At 40.7% G+C, this 16,248-nt stretch overlaps 1 protein-coding gene and 1 pseudogene across 1 annotated transcript; both read right to left on the bottom strand.

The window, feature by feature from the left end:
• Nucleotides 1-435: 435 nt before the first annotated feature.
• Nucleotides 436-6,698, bottom strand: mblac1 (metallo-beta-lactamase domain containing 1). Its single transcript, XM_084713009.1, has 2 exons — nucleotides 6,032-6,698; nucleotides 436-1,421 (listed from the first exon to the last, which is right to left on the bottom strand). Exons 1-2 carry the CDS (start codon nucleotides 6,452-6,454, stop codon nucleotides 1,182-1,184), a joined length of 663 nt encoding a protein of 220 aa, XP_084569135.1. The 5' UTR covers nucleotides 6,455-6,698; the 3' UTR covers nucleotides 436-1,181.
• Nucleotides 6,699-10,580: 3,882 nt separating this feature from the next.
• Nucleotides 10,581-11,700, bottom strand: LOC146306311 (uncharacterized; annotated as a pseudogene).
• Nucleotides 11,701-16,248: the final 4,548 nt, after the last annotated feature.

The following is a 16,248-nucleotide window of genomic DNA, read 5'->3' as shown; positions in this document are numbered from 1 at the left end:
GTCTTTTCAAAAAAGGTGCCAAGTCACTGACTTTTTTTAAAGTTAAAATGAAGTTTATTTATTTATTTATTGAAAAGATTCTATGCTTTATAGTGAGATGATTTGACATTTATTAACCCACATTTTGCAGCTCAGTGTGAAAATCCCACTGTGAGCAATCTACTGTAGGTAATACACTGACCATAGACAAGTGACTTATACAATCACACTTAAAAAAAACCCAAACTGTCCCTTTAACAGCAGCTGAAAGTCTGTACTTGCTGACTCCAGTGGTGGAAGCGTACACCGTGTCAGAAGGATGCAGACATGGATACAGGCAGGTTGAGCACATGTCTGGAGTCAAACCAACAGACTGTACAGTCAGTGAAATTTAGTTTACAACAAGACTGGAGATTTTAATCTGGATGAAATCATTTTAACAAAGACCAGGAGAAACAAGTTTGAATTCAGCCACTTTATTTATCAGGCTCACAGGTAACAGAGTTTAAACACACCTGTCATCCTGGTGAGTTGACAAAGATGACAACGATATTTTAGACTAGTCTGTAGTCTTAGACTAGTCTTAGTATTGTTCACAGACTCCAAATAAAGACTAACTATAAGCCAAAAAAAAAAAAAAGAGACTCAGATCCTTACTACCATGGTAACAATCAGTGCCACCAGCTGATCAACAGCACCCAACAACAAAAAAGAAGAAAACATAATTTGTGGTTTGCTAATATTGTTATGCAGACAGCGATGATTTCTCAGAGGCTTGTACCAGATTTTTAAATCTGCTCCTCTCAACATTTTTTTTTCCATATCAGACTCTTTTTTTTTGTACTGTTACACTCTTCTTATATTCTTCACATATTTTCTGTGCCATTATCAGGGGATATGACAGCCTGTTTGTGAGACAGGGCATTTGTTACATATGTGCTTTCATGGCAGTTTGCATTTACATCAAACATTTTCTTGAACATTCTTCTTATTGGTACTGATGCAGTGTCTCCACATTACTACTGTTAACTGCTCAGGCCTAGTTCACAATAACCAGTGTGTTGAGTTTTTTGGTAACTGAGGAGCTGCTCTTCTCTCTCTGAAGAAGTGCAGCTCTCAGTGTGATGACATTGTGTCAAGCAGCAGATAAATCAGTCAGTCAGGTCGTGTCTTTACAGAACTCTGATCTGCAGGTTACTTCATCAGCTCCTGACAACTCTAAACGGGAGTCCATGTCCTGGTATGATGACATCGGCGGTGCGCAGCGCCTCCTGTCGGCTCACCTCCTGCACTGCAGGGTTCAAGCTCACGTCCCGCCAGCTGTCCTCATCTGAGCAGCACTCAAACAAGTCCCCTGCAACGAGCACCGTGCCAGCTGAGGTTCCCTTCACCAGGACGCTGACATCTTGTCCTGTATGTCCCGGACTTGGAACTACAGAAACCTGTGGGACAGAGGAGACTCTGTCAGAGACTGAGGGGGAAACCAGCACAACAACACATCACATGTCAACACAGTCTGAGAATACATGTAAAAGTTCCTTCAACAATAAAAGCTTGATGTTATATTTGTAAGGTGTCACTAGTAATTAGATATGAGGAATGATGCATTAATGTGCACATGTGTATGTGACTCCTGCATAAGTCAGTGCCCTCTCAAAAAATTCTAGAAACACCCCTGGATCTGCAGTAGGGCTGCATGATTTGGTGAAAAAGCAATATTGTGATTATTTTGACTGACATTAATTTGACTGAAACTTTGATGATGTGATATTTATTGAGGTCTGAACCAAACATACATGTTTTCTTTCATCTGGAGGACAATATTTTTAGGTCAGGTCATCTCTGCAGCTCTACACTACCTGATTATAATGCTGTTTTCTCACATTTTCCTTTTACAAAAAATTGCGATTTGTTTCCGGTCCTGTGATTTGGATAGTGCATTTGGCCATATTGTGATCTTATTGCAGTTGTGATGAATTGTGCAGCCCTAACCTGCAGTGAGCATCTGTGAGTGAATCTGGTATTAAAACACATCGATAATCTACCGTAAACAATGAAAATGGTATTATATTATTAATGATCTGATTATGATAATTGACAAAATACGACTCCCTTGATTTCCAGCTCTTTTCATTTCTGTCCTTGCTGTGGAGTTTCAATTTCCCTGATTTTTTCATCCACAATGACGTATGACAATCTGCCCATCAGCTATATTCATAAGAAACAGTATCAGTGCTGTTTGTGAATGGATTTTTTTTTATTATGTACTCATTCCACATATTTGTCAGTTGTATCTATAGAGATAGAAAGAGTTGAGACAGACAGGAGGGCATTTTTTTAATCCAGGAGCAGATAAAAACTTCATGGTGTTATTCTAAATTCACTCCAGGACTGACATGTCGCAGCGCCTCCGTCTGCTGTCTCTGCTGTTCATTAGCTGGCTTCAAATCCTAATGGGTGAAAATCACCAAAACAAATGAACCTATGGAGGTGGTGTGGCTCCGGTGTTCTGGGATTTTGGGAGTCTGATGGCTCTGAAGAGAGCATAGATGAGCACAGACAGCGGCTTCAATTCCCTTAAAAAAATCTGCCTGACAGCAAAGTAAAGCAGTGAAAATGTTCTAATATAATGTACGTGTAAACTGATATTTTAGGTGTCTAAAGTATGTTTTGCAGCTTACTCTGTCCACTTTTCATTACTTACCTTCCAACAACAGTTAATGCAACACATGCGTTAATTTGAAATAAGTAGAACTAAAATCCATGTATTTATCTACTGTCAACCCTTAAAGTTTTGCATAATTTTCCGTTTTGGATCTTTTTATCTTTTTATCCTTCAACTTATAACAATAACATAATAATAACATATATATTTCTATCCAACACATTACCCTTCACTCATCCCCTATAATTCTGGGGTGAGTGATTACCATGAGCTTCACATACAGATATATACCAGGGTTTCCTAAGTTTCTACCACAGTCTTTTATTTATTTGGTGACCCAAATAAAATCTCCTGTGACCCACCTGTGGGTCACGACCTAGTCTTTGGAATGACTGACATATACATATACAATAATTCACATTTAGAGGCTAAAATCATCAATTTCTTTAAAAAATAATAAATAAAATAAATAATAAAATACTCAAAATGATTAGTCAAATATCAAAATAGTTGTAGTAGTATAAAAATTGTTCAATAATTGATAACTCATTGAAGCTCTATGTTGCATCTCTTCCACAATCACCACTGGGCCCTTTGCACAGGATGTTTTTAAAACAGTGTTTCTCAACCCTGGTCCTCAGAGCTCACTGTCCTGCATGTTTTAGATGTTTCCTGCTCCAACACACCTGATTCAAATGATCAGGGCCCCGTTTCCCAGAGCCTTCGTAGTGCTGTTGTTGTCAGGCTTCAGCAGAGGCTTGATGACGAGCTGATCATTTGAATCAGGTGTGTTGGAGCAGGAAACATCTAAAACATGCAGGACAGTGAGCTCTGAGGACCAGAGTGAGGAACACTGGTTTACAGGGTAAGGCAAGAAGATCAAGCAGGTTCAGGGCAGGCTGGGGCAGAAAGTGATGGAGTGCAGAGGCCTGGGGCACAGGGGGAAAAGTCTCAAGAGTCAAGAGAGGGACCAGCAAAAAGGCTACGACGGCCAAAGAGCGTTTTGTTCTCGTCGTATAGTCTGAAACTCTGTTCTTTACTTGTGAATAAATGAGTGGAACATCACGGATGATAACCTGAGTTCACGTGGGTTTATCTCACAGTACACACCTGCTCCCAGCCTTGAGGCCATTTTCTGTAAATGATAAATGTGTTGTGATGAATAATCAAAGTATTTTGGATATGATTATATCATGATACGACATCAGTGTCTTTTCCTGTAAAGTGATGTCATTTTCTGAACTTATTTCCACTGATACTTGTGTTTACTCACTTAAATCTGTAGATCTACATTACTGATGATTATTTGTCAAAAGTCCCATTGTGTTAATTGTGTCAATTAATGGCTGTGAAGAATTTAACCAATTAAAATGCATTTATAATTTATCTATAGTCTAGCAATGGCTGTAAGAATGAGGAAACTTCAACGTAAAATGAGGAGAAACAAAGAAAAAATTGAAAATGAAAGAAAAATGAAAAAAGAATGACAAAAAAAAATGTGTGGTTTGTTTCATATTAGTTACTCATGATTTATCAATTGTTAGTATCTTTAACTATTGGTTAAGGAAAATGCACACAATTTGTAACCAATAGTCATACCAATAATATTGTTGCAATATTGATATCAATATACTTGGTCAAAAATATTTGTTCACCCAGCAATAATACAACACACTTATTTTAGTACTTTAGCCACTTTTACCATTTGGAGTATACAATATGTTGTCAGTCATGAGCTTTATCATCAATATTTTTGAATATCAACTGATATAAAACTTCACTATCGTGATAGGTTTTTCAGCTATGTTACCCAAATCAATGAAAGATCGCTGTTTTCATTATAAGGACTGTTTGAAATCAATTTATTGATCATTTCTTCTTCCAATTTTCATTTCACATCCATTTCCACCCCTCTCTCTTAAGAGCCTGACTGTTGTAACTGTTGAGTCTGTTTTCAGATATGCACTGGTGGATAGGTCTGTGAAAAGGTTTTTTTGTAGAACATAATACAGTTTTCATTTGTAGACTTTATAAGCAGCAGAATATTTGATCCTTTTTCGTAACTTGTTTTAAGTATGTGTGCGCAACACACTGCAGGTCCTGCAATGTAGGAGGCAAATAACTAAATGTGTTCTCATCTAATTTCAAGGGTACCTGATAGGGATGTCCCGATCCGATCACGTGATTGGAAATTGGGGCCAATCATGTGATTTTCAAATGATCAGAATCAGGTGGAAATTATCGGATTTAACCTTGCAAAACAACAAGCATGGCCATGTTCATGTTTTAAATTCATCCTGAGGTACAAAGAGATTGTCAAATGGAATGACAATGGCTTAGTTTTAATTTTAATAAGTTCCACAACATCAGTATTCGTTGTTGCACAGACAGAAACAACACCGTAAATGTCACAATTTATGGCAGGCGGAGAAGTCAGACAACATAATAGTAGTGAGGTGGTAGTTAGTAGGCTAACGCAGGACAAACATGTCACCTCAGGACAGCGAAAATGTCTGCAGTTTGGAGGTATTTTAAACTGGACAGCGAAGGCAGTGCAACAGCCACTTGTAATGTGTGCAAAATGGGCATTTCACATGGTGGAAATGTGGATGTGATCTCTTTTTTCTTATTATTAATGCATTGCTGAAGTATCGGATCGGGACTCAGTATTGGCAGACACTCAAAATCAAATGACTCGGACTCGGGGGCAAAAAAATGTGATCGGGACATCCCTAGTACCTGACACACACTGCGCGCAGCGATCCACCAATCACAATCGTTCTTAATCAGTTTGCCAAAGCAGACCACGCCCCTGTATATGGAGTGAGTGAGTCACAAGATCAGTGCAGGTTAATTGTCCACAAGATGGCAGCAGTGCGGCATAACATAAAGTGCTATTCAAGTCATCTGGTGAAAATTCCTGTATTTTTTCATGTCGCAATATATATCGCAGGGTTAAAAAAAATCGCAATGTCAGTTTTTTCCAATATCGTTCAGCCCTAGATTGCACTATGCAATACAATTAGTGGAAATGATCAGCTTTACGTTACAAGTTTCATGTCATTGATTAAAAAAAAAACTATTAAAATGGTGATTATATTTATATTTCCTCTCATCAGGAAAAAATATAGGACATTTTAGCCTGCTTCATAATTGAGACAAAATACGTGCATTTTATCAGAATTAACAGGCTCATTATCAAAACAATATACACATTTTAAATCTTCAAAGTGCTGAATTTCTCCCACGATCTTTTATTTAGTTGATGACCCCAATGAATTTCCCAGTGACCCACCTGTGGGTCCCGACCCAGTGTTTGTCTCACATGAGTCTCAGCAAACACGAAAGTTACAAAAGTCTAAAACAGTCATTCCCAGAGACACTTACATGCTCATCGACACAGTAAGGGTGTCCCTGTGCCAGCTGGTTGGAACGGTACGTGTCCCCCTCACTGACGTCATAGCCAACAATCATCAGCGCTGCTGGGAACAGACTGAGGTTCCCAACGTGGTCTGAATGTCCGTGAGTCCCCACAACCAGCTGCACGTCTCCCGGATCCAAACCCCTCTCTTTCAGTGCCCTCAGGAGAAAGTCTCGGTCCCACGGTCCGCCGGTGTCCACCAGAATAGTCCTGGGTCCAGTTATGAGGGTGATGGTCCCGTCGGCTCTGAACGTCCCGTCGGTCTGAGGACGACAGTACCCAGCTTTCAGGACTGATACGGAGTACGGTTGTCCTCGGAAGTCTAGCTGAGACTCTGGGACGGGGACTGTCTGAATCTTACTGTAGTCCACCTCTCTGTCTGTCTCCATAATGTCAACAAACGCTCACAGGAAAGGCATGACAGCTAGACAGGCGCGCTTTAGCCGTGTCTAGAAGGGAACCCTTGATTTGCGAAACTCTCGCGGGACTTGTACGCATCGTTTCTTCGTTGCGCTAGTTATACAAATTAATTATGTTTCATAATAATGTACCAACAGCCTGGTTCAGGTCTGGGACAAAAAACGCTAGGTTACGGTCACAGACAGATCATAGTTTGGGTTAAAAAAGATCACTCTCGCGAGATCTGGGGTTTCCTTGCAGACATGACTACCACAGCTGCTTCTGCCGCTAACAGTGTCATACTGCCACCTACTGTATCGGAGTGTATATAACCAGAGTTGAATAAAATTCACATGGCAAAGTTGTGTTGAATTTGTAATATTTTTGCATCAAAACACACACGTTTCTCTACTTTTTATGTGTGTATACTAGGTCACTTCTCCTGTCAGTACCCCTGACTTACATCTAGAGTTGTCTGTGAGCACTGCACTACAGCTGCCCACTGCCCCAAATACTTAAAGGGATAGTTCACCCAAAAATAAAAATTCAGTCATTATCTACTTACCCTCATGGTGACTGAAGGTAAGGTTTGTTTGTTTTTTAGTTCACAAAACACTGCTGCTGTTTCACAGGAAAATGGTGTTGCACAATCTCCCAAACAATGGAAGTCAACAGTGGCCAGCGCCCAAATGTGAATGTGGCTCTGGGCTAAGGGTCTACAGTGAAGATTCGGGCTAGAAACATGGTGTGTGATTGCCAACGCCACACATAGTGACAGCCAGAAATGGTACCATTGCTCAAACTGGTTAATTTTATTTCAACTATACAAACAATTCATATCCAAATTAAAGTCCACACTACACAGTTTATTTGATCTGTAATCTCTTTATTGACTTTTGGCCTTATGCTGTTTAAATGTCATCACATATTATGGGGTCAATAAATACGCCTACCAACTTTTATGCTGAGTCTGCATGCCAGTAAATGTTCCAGAGAATCTAGAAGAAGAGGGATGCAGGTTCTTCCCACCCTCCCAGTTCCCACAAATTCAAGGCATTACACCAGCACTATCACAGTAAAAACTAAAAAATGATGAAAGAGTGTTTAGTTTTCATTGTTTACATTACATTATCTGTCTCTGTCCCATTTAGCTGCCACCTGTCCAAAGGTATGTTATTGACAGAGGAACACCTGTACCCATGTTTATGCTGTTCTGTTCATATAGAATGATCCAGAAGTTGTTCTGTGGAGAGAGGTGGTCCGGATGAAGTCTGGAATCGATCCAATGCAGGTAACACATTTGAAGCCCAGTCGTTGAGAATCTCAGGTCTAACACTAAATTGAAATATGATACAAAAAATTACTACTACTCAAGTGACATGACATACAATGGCGCCTAGAGCAGCACTTTGGCAATGGTGGTGTAATGAGAAAATTGTGGAGTAACCATTGGTAGTAGACTATTAATTGTATAAGCACAATGATTTGCTGAGGAATGTGCCAATCATGCTGTACCTGCAGCCGCCTCCCTCCCCTGCCTCCTGTAGTTACTGGTTTTCAGTAACTAGCACAACACTGTTAGTGAGGTATAAACATTCCTTCCATCTTGTTACAGCTTCTTTAAAATGGAGATCTTTGTTCCATCCATCATATATTTTTGAAGTGAATACTATTTAGATTGTTTCGTTAGTAATATATTATATAATTTACTAAGTCTGTTTTCCTTTTTTCCCTCTTTAAGCAAAAGGACCTCAAAAGATCCGGGCACTGGATCATACAGTAAAGTAAAATTTTCAGTAATCCAATTTTATAGCTGTAAATATCTAAAACATTCTTGATTTGTCAATGTAAATTTATTTTGGAGTTAAGTAAATGATTGTACCTTGTTATGCATAATTATATCTGATAAATATTTAATTCCCCTTACACTCCACGAAACCCAGTTAAGCTCCACATTTTGAAATGTTATTGACTTATTATTCCAAAGCTCTGTGTTCCTAGGTATACTAAGTTGTACACCTAATATATTTTCAATTATCTTCCATGTTTTTAATGTGCTATTTGTAACAAAATTAGATACTGTTATATTGTTTTTTGTAAACAGAGCAGTAAATAAGTTGTGAGGCTTTAACTGTTGGTTTTCAATATTTATCCAGGGCTCTTCCCCTGTGTTATTGATTATACGATTGATATAAAACATCTGAGAAGCAGAGTAATACAGCTCTAGATTTGGAAGCTTAAGACCTCCTTCAGTTCTTGCATTTTGCTAAATTGATTTACTCAACCGATGTGCTTTATTAGCCCAAATAAAGGAGGTGAGTAAAGCATTGAGCCGTATAAAAAATTGTTTAAAAAATAGTTTGAAAAATAAAAAAATTTTGGCAACCATATCATATTAAACAAATTTATTCTTCCCATTAAATTTATAGGTAGATCCGCCCATTTATCAATGCTGATTTTCAGATCGTTAATTAGAGAAAGATAGTTATCTTTGTATAATTGTTTTTTCAGGGCTTATATTACAACCACGATATCTAATCTTTTTCTTTTTCTTTTTCAACCTTGCCGCGTGCCTCCTCTTAATGTAAATCCCCCAAAATGGGGGGGGGGGGTATGTCAAGGTCCCATCACTCTATCTCACTCGGTTGAGGATCGTCCCTTTCAGTGATCGTGGTCATGACCCCCGTACCCTCACTTTTCAAGAACTGAACAAGTAAAGCATGAGAACATTGCTTTGTGCTTAATATTTTAAGTTTTGAACATTTTACACACTTAACAACATAACATTAACATTTGAACACATTACAAAAATTGTTAGTCAGTCTCTTCATCACTGCTGGTTTCTGCACTGGAAGTGAGCTGACAGGGGAGAAGGACTCCCAACAGTGGATTCACTGCTTACATAGGGGGTTCCCAGACAGAATGCGGAGGTGGTAAAAGGGGTCCACCACTGAGTGCCTGGTGTCCCGGGACGTGTTGACTCCCAGGCGGTAAACTAATCAGACTCTGGAGTACCTGGGACAGAGGGACCACCCTCATCCTCATTCTCCACAGCACTGGTGTAGATGGAGGAAGGTGTCCCAGGTCCAGGACTCCCAGGACCTGACTCTCCTTGTGGGGCACTCAGGGCTGGAGCATGGCCTGGTGGGACCTGGCTATCCTCCTCAGTGGATTCATCCCTGAGGTCAACCACTGGGTTGACGTCTTCCTTCTTGCCGCTTGGCACATTGGACATTTTCACTCACTAAAACATAATATGTTTACATTAAAATCTAAAAAATCTAATCGATTAAAAACACAAATAAAAGTCTACATAAATATCATTGATTTCATAAAGTTAGCTAAAATACCAATTACTTACATGTAACTAGCTTACAAAAGCTAACAGTCAGAAAGAAAATAAGTATGTCTTACCTCTTCAGTGTCCAGATCTCGAATGAGCTCTTGCTTTTTGATTGTGCTACTTATATGACATATACAAAATAACTATGGATTTTCTAACACTTTTTGGCTGTGACAGTCAAATTTTCACTTGTCCCATTGACTTATATGGGAATTTTAATTTTGCGATAACTTGGGAACGGAATGTTGTAGAGACTCAGGTCCCATGTCGATGCCTGGGTCCTATCAAAAGTTATTCACAAATTAATCTTGACCCGAGGGGTCATTGGTGGCAAACTGCCCTTAACCCTAAGTTCAGGACTCTTTAGTCTGGTCTCAGTGATCATAGGGACTGTCCAGATTGGCTCTATCCAGCAGAGCTTACTCTTGCCTTACCAAACAAGAAATCTGGACAGTTTTTTTTTTTTTTAATCTTAATCTTCCTAAACCTTACCTAATCTTAACCTATGCTTACTTACAAAATAATACAAACACACGCACAAATACACAACAACCTGTGCCATAATCTTAACCTATGTTTACCTACAAAACAATACAAACACACACACAAATACACAACAACCTGTGCCATAATCTTAACCTATGCTTACCTGCAAAACAATACAAACACACGCACAAATACACAACAATCTGTGCCAAATCTGAACTCAACAGCTTTCTAAATTGCTGTCCAACACACACTAATCACTGCAAAACATGTTTGAACACTTGTTTTCACTTTTCCTTTCTCAACAGTTCAGTTCTTTTGTGCTCAAAAGCTCTGAAAGATCTCATGAGTATCTTGCTCTCCTTGCACTTCTTGCAGTAATCTTGGTATGCTACCGTGGCTTTCACCTTCTTGTCTGTGTGCATGAATGACAGCTCCTGAGCTGACCACTGCCCGGAGGAATTTGCAGGCAGGCACATTGCCTGAGACCTCTCCAGTGGTCTCAGGTCATCCTGAGGGTCCACCTCCTGCACATCCTCCTCTGGGACTTCGTCCTCTGGATGCTCCGGTCACTGGGGTGTCTTCAGAGCTGGTCGTTTCTGTTGGACTACACGGTATGGAATGTCCTCGTGGAGCTTCCAAATGACCATATTGAAGACTTTGGGCAGCGTGAACCTGGACTGAGACTGCAACCTCTGCAGGTCCTTCTGGGAGAACGTGTGACTCATCTCAGTCAGGAGGTCCCTGAGATGGTTGTAATCCACATAGTCACCGTTCATGACCATGCCGGTGCAACTGACAAATGTCAGAACCCTCAGCTGGATGTTCGGGGCCTTTTTCAGTCCAGGTGGGAGTTGCACAAGGACCTTCTCCATCCATGCCATCCCGTGGTCCCTGTACTTTTCCAGGTTCCTGGAATAAGTCAGCGACCACCTCTCAACCTCAACACACACCTGCAGGGTCATGCTGGCTACAGTGGAGATTGGAAAGGGCTCGCAACCGCTGCGGTGGACCTGCACATAATCTTTGAAATTCCACCAAACTCTCTTTCCTTCCTTCACATCCCAGAACTTGAAGGCCGGGAAGAAGTTGAGTTTGGCTTCAACAAAGCCTTCCAGCAGACAGTCCTTCACATCCTTGCCAGCCTGGGTCACCAAGGTGCGAGCCCTGCCAAAGGTGTTTGGCACAGGGAAGGAGTCCTTGTCTGCCAGGTCCTCACACAAAGTGTCCAGGGGCCAGGCACCTATTAGCCTTCCAGGTGGGTGGTTAGACTTGAGTGCAGCCATGGGGATGTCGGTGTTTCTTTTGTAGAGGTCACCGAAGATGCACTGTCACCAGAGCAGCCCCTGTCACAGACAGTGCCGCATCCAGCGTCTGGCACAGAGGGAACAGACGCTGGATGCGCATTGTCCCTTCTTCTGGCTGGCCTGAACACATAATGAAGTTCCAAACCAAATCAGATTAAATTATTTGTGAAAGCAGGTTATTATTGTGGAGCAATGATAACAACATCAAAATAAAGTACATTCAATAATATTATCTGCTAGATCTTGTTCTCAAGGTTTTTTGATCTGTGTAACATTACACAACTACACATTACTAATGTTATACACGGTACTTTGTGTATCACTTAATTCAACTTTAGAAGGGCTGTGGGTGAAGAAGGAGCACGAGGAGAGCTTCGACTGTTTCCACTTAATTCACTTTAATGTCCGGAGGAACGTAGGACAAGTCAATACTGACAACAAAAGTGACATTTCACATCTAACATATCACTCCGCCAATCTCGATCACAACTCATATTACCTGCACATAAGGTGCGCCACATTATATAGGTCCAGATTAACTTTAACAGCAGAATACAACTGTAATTACCATTAAGCAAATTATATGGACACAAAATAATAAACAGTGAAAAATAAGAGAATCTACTGAATATATCTTCACAAAATAAATCTCATCTTACACTAATACTGATACGAAAATATAAGAACTAGACATGAAGAGTATACTTGAATAAATGGAAAATATACCTTGCATCAAGTTGCTGCAGTGATGTATCCTCATTGTTGCTGGAGTCCAGCTCTGCTTATCTCTGAAATTAAAATGAAACAGAGATGTCATCTGTCTTGATAAGTTCAGCTGATGATTCACCAATTCACTCGATTTAAGGTGAAAACAACAATGGAAATGGCTATTTGGGCCAATTCTGCTTTCACAGTAGCCAACAAAAACAAGTTATACTCACAGGTCAGATAGAGATCCAGTTAAAATACTTGACTCTGCTGGGTCAGGCAGTCTGGCACTATTTACCCTTCTTTGGAGTAGAGGGTAACCTCATTTTGTCATGACTGCAAGAAACACACACACACACACACACACAGTACCATTATAGTTTTGGATAATACATGTCATTACAAGGGAATATATAACAAACACATACATTCTGACAGATAAGATTAGCTTTATTGGTCACATCTTGTATATTTACTAGATTCTAATTGCTGTCAGGCCAGTTCAGATTGTGACCATAAACTTGTCAACATAAACAACTATCCACATGTCAACTTTGCTGAGATGGGGGATGGGTTCTCTTTTATGGCCTGTATGTTTTGTAAACATGAAAGCTAATGAAACAGAAGGAACTCTATCATATCAAAAGGGAGGCTAGAACATCTCAGGGAAAATGTGTTTCCTCCATGGGACAAGAAACACTACTGAACCGCCTGACTGGTGACAAACACAAAATGAGAACAACTACAGGCTTACTTATCCTAGAAGATACAAAATAACATGCACTATTTGATCTGACTTCCTTGACATTGCTGTAATATTCTCATAGAATATATGAGTAAGATGTGTTAACTGTAATGTTGGAACCATGAGATAGTAACGAGTGTCCCTATTGGTTTCTGAAAGATGCTTGATTGTGATGGGTCCAGAGTGTAACCTCTTGATGCCCTGTCACACAGTCGCAGTGTGTGTGAAGTTCGCCTTCCTGTATGAACGCAGTCAGTCTGTATGTATCCAGTATGTTAATAAGTGTTTGAATTATAGCTCGTTGTCGTAAGTAATTTGGACAAGTTGTGCAAAACAAGACATGGTGTCAGAGTAAAAAATGATCTACAACGGACAAAGATGGACGGCGCTGGAGTTGCTTCACCCCATATGGACTGGGATGCTAACAACCTGCCCGAAGCATGGCGCAAGTTTAAACTTCACGTGGATTTAATGTTTTCGCCCGTTCAAGAAGAAAGGGGAGGATGAAAAGTGCAGCTTCTTACTCCTCTGGGTAGGAGACAAAGGCAGAGACATTTACAACACATGGACACTGACTGAAGATGAAAGAAAGGTACTGAAATCACATTATGACCGCTTCGAGGCGTACGTTATGCCGAAGACAAATGTCATATTCACTCTGTAGCAGCATAGAGGTGTTCCTCCCCTATGCAATTGACCGCCGCCTGTAATGAGGTGGGCCGATATAAAGGTGGCAGTCTTCCCACCAGGTTCTCCCTCTTGCGCCCCCGTCATCACCGGCGTGTCACTTCCGTGTCGGAGGTCGTTTGGCCCGTCAGGTATGGATACACGCTGCTTCACCTCGCGGCTCGTGTTTTGTCAGCGTGCTTACGGCATTGTTGTGTTTTCATAGGACAACTGCTTGGGTGTGACTCTGTGCCTCCTGTACGTGCTGCCATGTTTGTTTGGCTGTGGTAAGTGTCCTCTCTCTTTGCGGTATGGGTGATGCTATTAGATAACTAATGTTAGTGTGGTCACAGGTAAATGCTGGCGGCTGCCTGGAGCCCTCTCTCCCTCCCCCCTCTCGAGTGAGCGAATGTGTGTGTGTGTCCGTACCGCTAACAAGGTATGTATGCGTAGCCTAGCATGCACTGCATCATTTTTGTAGTATATTTAACTTTACTCATAGTACCTTTCTTGATTAGGTGCTACTTTAACCAGCTAACTGGGGCCGCTGCTGCTTTGTCTCCGCTGCTGCTTTGTCTCCGCTACTGTTGGCCTCGCCGCCACTTGCTCTCGCGGCCTGGCGTCACACCGCGGCCTCAAAGCCACTTCACAACTGTGCCTCCATTAAATAGACTGTTCCAGGGGGGTGTGACGGCTGCTCGGCTGCACACTACGGGCCAGGGCACAACACTTTTAACCGGGGTTTGGTCCCCCTCCTTTTATATGAACTGAATGAGTGTGGGTTATATTCTGTTATTTGTATGAGTTTGTCTATTCTGATTTCGTTTGCTAGTATAATTTCCTGGTTAATTAGGTTAATTTGAGGGTTTTTCTGTAGATAATTTGGTAAGTTGTTTGGGTTTGTTTTCTTTGCTTAGCCTGTTTTTTTTTTACATTTAGTTAACTGGTTCTAGTTGGGCAGTTATTATTTGAAGTATTTTGTTAAGTTTAATCTGTGACCTGCCCATTAATTATAATTTTTGGTTAATTTTGATTTCTTGATTTCTGTTTTGTTGCAGTGCAACCCCCACTAATTTGTTTTATTTCCCCTCCCTTTTTCCAGTTGCTGGAGGCCGGTGGCGGTGGAACTGGTGTTTGGTGGTGGTATCCCCCCGTCTTGTCTGCTGTGTCCTTGGGAGTGGGTTTTGTTCACTGAGAGTGTGTCTGCCACGTATGCCTGGTGATTTAAGTTGATTCCCTTATTTTTTTTCCTTTTTTTGGTGGGTCCCTCCCCTGCACTAGTTCTCACCCATCCACTAGGCCTCAGCCCTGATTCAATTTTTCCCCATTCCCCCTTCCTGTGTGAATCTTGAATTAGTGTTGTTTTAAAAGGGTGATTATTTAATAAAACCTGTATTTTAAAACTTGGAACCACGTCTCATGCCTCTGGAGTAAACGAATCTGTGTGCCTTATATCATAGAAGTAATTCTCTGGGTGAAATTCCCAGGGTGGCGTTGTCGAGCCCTTTCCCTTTTTGGTAACAAAATCATCTTTAAATTCTTTCACCTCCTCCTCGCGCCACAGCTCATTAAAAATTCCATGAAAAAGTACAAGGAGTTATCAAGCCGTTTGAACAGTTTGTAACTGATTTATATGGAGTTATATTTGTGCCACAATCCTGAGTGAGCAATTGTAGATTTTGAGCACAGAAAAATAATTTGTGAGCACAGCGAAATATTTTGAGCACAGAAAAATTTGTTGTGAACACAGAAAAATATTTTGTGAGCACAGAAAAAAAAATTGTGCAAGCATACAAATCAGCTTTTGAGGACAAATTAAATGTGTGTCTTCTCACAAACTCATTCTTGGTGCATGGGCAGTCCACAGCATACTCACTCAAGATGTATCTCTCTCCCTCTCGACCTGCCCTCACTGTGTGCTCAACTTTCCCTGCTGCGCTCGCTCAAGTTGTCCTCGGCGTTACGAATGTGCCACAAATCAGAAAACCTGGGGGGCGGGTAAACTCTGATTGGCTGCTTCGGCTCCAATGAGGTTACAGCATGCCGGTGGAGTTGCTGCTTCTCACATAGGTCAAGGGGGAGGGAAATTCAACTGGATGAAAACGCATTTTCGGTCAGTATTTCACTTTAAATGTTAGTATTATTGAATGACATTACATTATAGTGCTGCCCTGTTGCGCTGATTGGATTAACATTAACGTTACACCTCCATGTATCTTGACACATCTGCCACTTAGTGATTCACTCATATTGAAAATATAACATAACGAAAATGTCACACCACAGCCACATGTAAATAGTTTGTGCTTTAGTATTCTGTCATGTTTTATGAACCTTTATGAAATTATGTTTGTTTTTGTCTGTACACCTTCAGCTTGTAAACCAAATTAGCTAGGTTGCTAAAGTTCGGTCAGTTAATTAATGTCGGAGAGAAAAGCAGAAGCTCACTAACATTAGAATATGGCACTCTTAAAAACTTGATTCTGATTGGTCAATCACCAAAATTCTGCAGTGTTTATTGCTGAGGTA

This window comes from Lutjanus erythropterus, chromosome 23 (assembly GCF_056507025.1).
Source record: "Lutjanus erythropterus isolate fLutEry1 chromosome 23, fLutEry1.hap2, whole genome shotgun sequence".
NCBI lineage: Eukaryota > Metazoa > Chordata > Actinopteri > Lutjaniformes > Lutjanidae > Lutjanus > Lutjanus erythropterus.
Note: the sequence above shows the minus strand (reverse complement) of the source record. Positions and strands in the feature narration are given on the sequence as shown.